Below are 8,474 nucleotides of genomic sequence, written 5' to 3' on the forward strand. Positions count from 1 at the left end.
AGAAAAAAAATATCAATAAAGGTGATCAGGAAGTTAATTTTCTGTTTCTCAGCTACAGAACGATTGATTTAAGACTAATAAAGATATTAATGCTAATATATATATATATATATATATATATATATATATATATATATATATATATATATATATATATATATATATATATATATATATATATATATATATATATATATATATATATACTATTAAAGTTGACAGCGAGGCATGCATTATTCTATTATGCATTATTTTATAAAATGTATTTTGTATTTTTCGCACAAGGGTGCGTTCGTCAGGTTTTAGCTGTTGTAGTAGTGAACCGAAGTCCATTTCCCCCAGACGTCTTTCGGTCTTGATCAGACCATCTTCAGGAGAGAATTGAGTGGATTTTTTGTTTTATTTATTTATTTATTTTTTTTAAGAGGGGTGAAAAAGAAGTGAGTGGAACTGGTGAGGATACGGGATTATATAGGCGGTGGAAGCAGGTAGCCGTGTCGGGGAGCCAATCAGAGCGCAGATCGAGTGGTGTTTGGCGCAGCTAATGAGCGGCCAGTTGCAGCTCCGTTTGGTTGTCGCTGAGAAGGACAACTTGCGCTCTACCATCAACACTGCCCTCGAGAAGATTGCGAAGCACCATCTTACGGAAGGCAAGCGCAGAACAGGATGCAAAATTTCATCCCTGTACGGCGGTCCAATCGACATTCCAAAGAAAATTCCACAGTTTATCAACCTCAGCAAAGCAACGCTTACAGAGAAACAGTAAAAGTTCCTGAACCTCGGTTTAAACTGCCAAGTCATGGGAAAACGTAAAACGCTTACGAAGCGTATTGAACTTGAAATACTACTGGATGATATCCAACGATTGGAAAAAGAAAAGAAAATTAAGACATCCCCCGACCTGCAAGCCGATACCACTCGTGAGGCGAAAGTTACAAGAGGACACACACGAAGCCACCTGCTCACTCCAGAATTAAAAAGCGCGGCCCAGGAACTCAAGAACAACGACCAAATCATCATACGGAGAGCAGACAAGTCCTCAATCTTTGTAATACTTGATAGTGAGGAATATATGGACAAAATATCTTCTATCCTGGTTGATACTGCAAAATTCAAGACAAGCCAAAAAAACCAAGCTCAATCGTTTAATACGACACAACAACAGCACCAGCGACACGAAACTTCCCCTCATCGAAGGCGACCACAAGCTTGGCTACACATATGGTAACGTCAAGATCCACAAACGCGGCAACCTACTACGACCAATCACCAGCCAAACGCCAGCTGTCACGTACAAACTTGCCAAACGGCTAACGAACTTCTCACACCCTTCGTACCAGCCTCAAGTCAACTGTTGAGTTTCTCGACATCTTAAAGACGGCGCGCCCCTCCAGCATCATGGCATCAATGGACGTTGAATCACTTTTCACCAATGTTCCAGTAGACGATACCATAGAAATCATCTGCAAGCAAGTTTACCACACAGACGGAAAGAAACTTGCCATCACCGAAGAAACTCTACGTATCTTACTACGTACCTGCACCAAGGAAGCGGCCTTCTACGGGCCGGATGGAAAAATGTACGTACAGAGTGACGGCGTCGCCATGGGATTTCCTCTTGGTGTCCTTTTTGCCAATTTTTACATGGGAGTAGTTGAAGAAAAGGTCTTCGCGGAAAACCCGGACAAAAAACCTGCAGTCTACGCAAGATACATCGATGACATCTTCATCAACGCCAACACTGAAGAGGAAGTCTTACACCTGATCGATAATTTCAAGAAAAACTCCTGCTTCAACTACACACAGGAATTGGAAGAAGAAAGCAAACTCCCCTTCTTTGATGTCATGGTTCATCGTTCCAGCTCCTCCTTCTCCACGTCCGTTTTTTTTTTTTTTTTTTATTTATACCATATGGGCTTTTCACGGGAATTTATGGGCTGAAGGAGATACTTTTTGGGGTACCTCCTATGTCAAAGCCCACCCGCTAGGAAACCGTTGCCCCGAGTAAGGAAGCCCAGCCTACACTCGGACCGTGGACAAGATTCGAACCCATGCACTTGGAGACCCCTAGGATCCCAAAGCACGCATGGTTTCACTGTACCACGGCGGCCCAATAAAGTCTACAAATCTCGGCTTCTGCCTAAACGGAAAAGCGACTACCCAGAAAAATATAGGCACAGCGTCATCAATGCCTTTGTCAAGAGGGCTCTCACACACTCATCCTCATGGAACGCAGCCCACGCTGATTTCAAGAGGAACTCCCAGCTCCTCAGCAACAATGGCTATCCGCAGCAAGATATAGATGAAGTTATACGTCGCCGTATGGACAACTACATCCGTGAGAATCCCCCCAAACAACAAACATCATACATCACTCTCTACTACAAGAACACGATGTCCTCAGCATACAAAGAAGACGAGAAAGCCATAAAGATCATCCACAACAACGTCTCGCCTGTCAACACAGACACTAAACTCCAAGTCATCATTTACTATAAGACCAGAAAAACCGCAAGCCTCATCATGAAGAATAGCTGTCTTCCCCCGACACACTCCCTGCAAGAAGTGAACGTCGTGTACCGACACTCATGTACTGTTGGTGATTGCAGTCACCTAAACTCGAGGTACATCGGCTTCACATCTACAACCCTATCAAAGACAATCAGAGCACACCTACAGGACGGCGCCATACGACGACACTACATGAATGAGCACGGACTCATCCTGAAGCGACACCACATGGAAAGCAGCACCACCATCCTAGCTAAAGAAAACGACCTTAGAAGACTCAAGATGACTGAGGCGGTACACATCCACTCAGAAAAACCGACCATCAACATACAACAGCAGCCAGAATCATCTCTACCTTCCCAGCCACAACCAAACGGAGCTGCAACTGGCCGCTCATTAGCTGCGCCAAACACCACTCGATCTGCACTCTGATTGGCTTCCGCCGCTTATATAATCCCGTTTACGATTCCGATTTGCACTCACTTCTCTCCTGATCAAGACCGAAAGACGTCTCGAGGAAATGGACTTCGGTTCATTACTACACCAGCTAAAACCTGACGAACGCACCCTTGTGCAGAAAATACAAAATACACTTTATAAATAGAATAATGCACGCCAAGCTGTCGACTTTAATAGTACATGCATTCAGAATGGTCTACTCCCGAAATATATATATATATATATATATATATATATATATATATATATATATATATATATATATATATATATATATATATATATATATATATATATATATATATATATATATATATATATATATATATATATATATATATATATATATATATATATATATATATATATATATATATATATATATATATATATATATATATATATATATATATATATATATATATATATATATATATATATATATATATATATATATATATATATATATATATATATATATATATATATATATATATATATATATATATATATATATATATATATATATTTATGTATGTATGTGTGTGTGTGTGTGTGCTCGTATTTCTAGACAGAAAATAGTAAAGATTAAAAGAATCATTATGTTGTCAGATAAAAAGTTAAAGGATTGAATAATGTGTTAATGAGGCAGTTTTACGATTCTTGTATACATTTGAAAGTAGAGGGGAATAAAGGTAAATGAATAAATAATAGATGATATAGAGTGAAAAAATACATACCTTTTTTTTAAACAAGTTAATTTTTCTCAGACCATTTCCTGCTGCTCTTTTATCCCCATCGTTTCGGTGTTACTGCAGAGTTTCACCACAATCAGCTACGTGTTTTTTACCCACTTCAAGAGATAGAGCTCCTGATTACGAGTAATTTGAACCCCATATATACTAGGTGCAACCTTTTTGAATGGCAACACAGATTTTTGTAAATTTAAGCGTGTTTTGGTGATAAGCCGTGACACTAGCCTCCCGCATCAAACCCTGCCGCACACTGATGGTGTCATGCGCTCGCGGCGGCTCGGCGGGCTTCGTGACATACCTTTGTCTGAACATGCGCTTAATTGTTTACGCTGATTGGTTCTGTTCTTTGAAACTGAAGCGGCGGCCAATGAAAAAAAAAAAGCATAACTATTTCCACCAATCACGACGGCCCCTGAGGTTAGGTTTAGTTAGGTTAGGTTAGGTTGGGTTTAGTTAGGTTAGGTTAGGTTAGATTAGGTTGAGTTAGGTTAGGTTAGGTTAGATTAGGTTAAGTTAGGTTAGGTTAGGTTCTTTTCTGGAGGAAACTAATTTTTTCTGGTAGAATTCGGCTTGTTTTTAATTAATTTACCAGTTGATTTTTTATGGAAATCATAATATGTTTCGGGGCTGTACAAAAAAAAAAAAAAAATTGGTTGATTTGCGCCAAAAACAAGTGGTGTTTTAATTAAAAGCAAGCCGAAATCTACCAGAAAAAAATTGTTTCGTCCAGAAAGGGCAAGGTGGTGAAACTCTGTAGGTTTACCCTCGTTTCATTCCTCTGTTTTTTCATTAATCTGGATGCAAACTACACTGGTTTAGCTGCACACGAAATAGGTTCATATTGCTTCATATACCTAATTGAGTTGATAGATGTCTGTGTGTGTGTGTGTGTGTGTGTGTGTGTGTGTGTGTGTGTGTGTGTGTGTGTGTGTGTATGTGTGTGTGTGTGTGTGTGTGTGTGTGTGTGTGTGTGTGTGAAGAAGAGACGACGTAGAATAAAGGAAATGCACCTACAGTCTCACATAACTTCACTTAGATGAAGTATTGTAGAATAATACATATTTACCCAAGAAAACCGTATTGAAACTTCTTATACACAAAAACTGTAAAAAAAAAAAATTGAATAAGGCAAAAGAGAGAAAAAAAAGTATCGATACATGATGAAGAGTACAAAAAACAGAATAACGCCATCACTAGTAAAGTAATCAAAATTGAAGCAGCAATAGTGGCATACACTTAAAAAAACAAAATACTCAGCAATATTAAGATGAGAGAGGGGGGTGTTAAAGATTTCCAGTGGGGTGGGAAGGAGGGGAGGATGGCTGGCGAAATAAAGGAGGAAGTAGCTTGGAATATGTTAATGAGGGTAAGAGGTTAGTAGTCTTAATGGTTCTGTTTGTACGCAGCTCTCAAGGGGAAGCACTTTGCCTGGCTTCACGTGGAGGAGGAAAAGGAAGAGAAGGAGGAAGAGGAGGAAGAGGAGGAGGAGGAGGAGGAGGAGGAGGAGGAGGAGGAGGAGGTGGAGGTGGAGGAAGAGGAGAAGGAGGAAGAGGAGGAGAAGGAGGAGGAAGAGACAAAGGTGGCTTTTTTCATAAGTATGCCGTCTACTCTTTTGTAATAAACCTTTCATTCTCTCTCTCTCTCTCTCTCTCTCTCTCTCTCTCTCTCTCTCTCTCTCTCTGTTCATGAATATCTACGTAAATTACATGACTTAGAAATGGATGGGCTGAGTGACTGGTACCTCATCCTTCTTCTCCTTCTTCTTTGCTCGTGTTATGATTTATTTCATATATGATAATTATTTAATGGTCTTTTACTATCATTACTGTCTTTTTTTATTGTTGCAAACAGAAAAGGTAAACTGGTAAGCATATTCCTGGGTGACGGTGACCAGGTAGGACTCACACTAGCCTTACATAACTTGTGAAAACCTCAGGGGCAATCAGCAGGTTGAAAGGTGCCACACTTTCGGTCTTCCACTAGGAGCTACTTAACCACCAACTTCGGAAACTCGCAAGAGCTTCTTGATGGTGTCACCAGATGCCTCTGAGTGTAACTTTTCTTGCTCACTCAGCGCCTCAGTCAGCCAAGCAGCGCAACATCCACCTGCCCTGGCAAAGACGGTGCCTCCTTCACACACGCGCGAGCACACACACACACACACACACACACACACACACTCTCTCTCTCTCTCTCTCTCTCTCTCTCTCTCTCTCTCTCTCTCTCTCTCTTTCTCTCCCTCTTTCTCACTCTTCTCCTTTCCTTCACATCTTGCTTACATTCTTTCTTTTTTTTTTCTTTCTTTTGTTTCCCCACACTATCCTTTCGTCTCCCTCTTGACCACTTTCCGGGAGACGCTTTTTTTAGGCGTCTGGCCGAGCCTCCCTGAAACGACTGCCTCTGAATATGCAACGACCCACCGTTTTACTGTCACGTACACACACGTACACACACACACACACACACACACACACACACAGAGAGAGAGAGAGAGAGAGAGAGAGAGAGAGAGAGAGAGAGAGAGAGAGACTCACTCGTATCCACAAAGCGACTCAGTGTTGATTGTTGTCAATTTCTGGTATTTTCTTGTTTATTAATTAATTTATTTATTTTTCGTGCACGATATAATGAATGAAACACTTCCCGTTGTGTTTCCATTTTTCATCGTTTGGTTTTCATTTCCAGTTTTCATTTTGCTGTCATGAACAAATGCTTTGAGGGCACGAGAATTAAAAAGAAAATATATGAAGTGTGATGCTGAACAAGGACATTCGCTCCCTTACTGCAATGGCACCAGAAGCAGGAACTGAAAAGAGGATAAAATCTATGACAACGAGATATTAGTAAATGAACCTTTATATTGATATTACTACGACGATTGCCACTACCATTTCTACTACTTATACTACTACTACTACTATTACTACTACTACTACCACTACTACTACTACTACTACTACTACTACTACTACTACTACTACTAATAATAATAATAATAATACTATACTACAACTACTTTACTACTACTAGTACCACCTACAATGATAATAATAATGATAACAGTGTGATAATAATAATGATATCAGTACGACTACGACGACTACAACAACGAAAAAGCAAATTTTTTTCATATGCGTGTATTTCGAGCTGATGTATGAGGATTCAGGACACTTCTGTCAAACTCGAAACATTCCGTTTCGTCTGCCCCTTCAATGCGCTGCCAATCTGTACTGCCTTTTTCCTTTAACCCGTTCAGTGCTACAAGCAACTTTTAAACTTCGTGAATACTCCTTTCAGTCAATCCGATGTAATAAAGATTGTTTGATTGTACTTATTGAGTAACAAGTATATGATTCGAAAAAGCATGATGGCGCAAAAACCATCAAATAACATCACTAACGTAATCTTGTTGTGACGAATAGAATGATTGAGAGTTGCAACAGTAGAATGTTATGAATGTGATGTATTGTTAATGTACTTCCTGCCATTACTTAGTCCGTCAGTACACTTAACCTTAAAAGCTTTAACAATTGTCTTAATAGGAGCTACTTACATGGAACAACTTGCATGTATTCACTCATTAATGTAGTTGTAGAAGTGCGGACGAGTGAAGTTGTAGTTACAATGATGCTATATATTGACTGGTGTTTTGATGTCATATTTTTTTTCTACTGAAATCAATTAATAGAGGAGCTTGTAAATGGTTCATGCAAGTAACAAGCAACGTAATAGCTGTGTATCATTAAAACAATTGCCTAAGAATGAAATAGAAATATGTAGCGGAAATATTGAACTTAACCAAGAAAACATTTTACATCGACATCTCTCTCTCTCTCTCTCTCTCTCTCTCTCTCTCTCTCTCTCTCTCTCTCTCTCTCTCTCTCTCTCTCTCTCTCTCACTTCATAACATCAACACCATCACCACTACAACCATCATATCAGTCACGGTTTTCATATTCAAAGGTCACACTCCTAGCATTTTTATTACTCGTGGCCTGAGGTAGTGACGCAGGAACTCTAGTGACGTCACCCACTCCTGAGCAGGCAACTCTGTTGATTAGCTACTGCCTGACGTCATTGCAGTCAAGGTTACTGAGCCATCATTACGTGTTTGACCTGGAAGCTAGATGTGGCTGTTCTTTGGTGGTGGTGATGGTCGATGGTAGTGGTAGTGGTGGTTACAGTTTTGTTGCGATTGTTGTTGTTAGGTAATAAAAGTAGTAGTAGTAGTAGTAGTAGTAGTAGTAGTAGTAGTGACAGAAGTAGCAAAGTTTGTTTATGTAGAGTCAGTAGTAGTAGTAGTAGTAGTAGTAGTAGTAGTAGCAGCAGCAGCAGTAGTAGTAGAAGTAGTAGTAATAGTAGTAGTAGTAGTAGTAGTAGTAGAAGTAGTAGGAGTAGTAGTAGTAGCAGTAGTCATCATTGTAATCATCATGCTTTATAGAAATATATAAAAAGAGCATGTACTACATATCATTTTGGATTTGATAATATCAGACACAATTACTGATTATGTTATTGTAATGCAAACACCTCATATGACTTCAACCTACAACACTAATTTTGCTATGGATATATTATTATGTAATACTGATACTCTGAAGGGCCACGCTGGCAGCCCGCAAACATCAAAGGGCGAACTAATCCACATCCGATACTGTCACGTGGCGTAGCCTGGGGAGTGTCAGAGTGGCCTATCAGTGTGACAGTGAACTCAGGAGTGTGATGAGTTACTTTGGTGTGTGAGGATGC

At 39.6% G+C, this 8,474-nt stretch overlaps 1 protein-coding gene across 1 annotated transcript; it reads left to right on the plus strand.

Annotated features, from left to right (window-relative positions):
• The first annotated feature begins 1,398 nt into the window (after positions 1–1,398).
• Positions 1,399–2,943, plus strand: LOC123514127. The gene is made up of 2 exons (XM_045271776.1): positions 1,399–1,877; positions 2,181–2,943. Exons 1-2 carry the CDS (start codon positions 1,399–1,401, stop codon positions 2,941–2,943), a joined length of 1,242 nt encoding a protein of 413 aa, XP_045127711.1.
• The last annotated feature ends 5,531 nt before the right edge of the window (positions 2,944–8,474 follow it).

This window comes from Portunus trituberculatus, chromosome 37 (assembly GCF_017591435.1).
Source record: "Portunus trituberculatus isolate SZX2019 chromosome 37, ASM1759143v1, whole genome shotgun sequence".
Lineage (NCBI taxonomy): Eukaryota > Metazoa > Arthropoda > Malacostraca > Decapoda > Portunidae > Portunus > Portunus trituberculatus.

Excerpts from the sequence above, each read along its gene's own strand:
- LOC123514127 (XM_045271776.1), top strand. The coding sequence starts at position 1,399 with ATGGCATCAATGGACGTTGAATCACTTTTCACCAATGTTCCAGTAGAC. Across the intron at positions 1,878-2,180 it reads TCCAGCTCCTCCTTCTCCAC|CGTCATCAATGCCTTTGTCA; the intron begins GTCCGTTTTTTT and ends ATATAGGCACAG.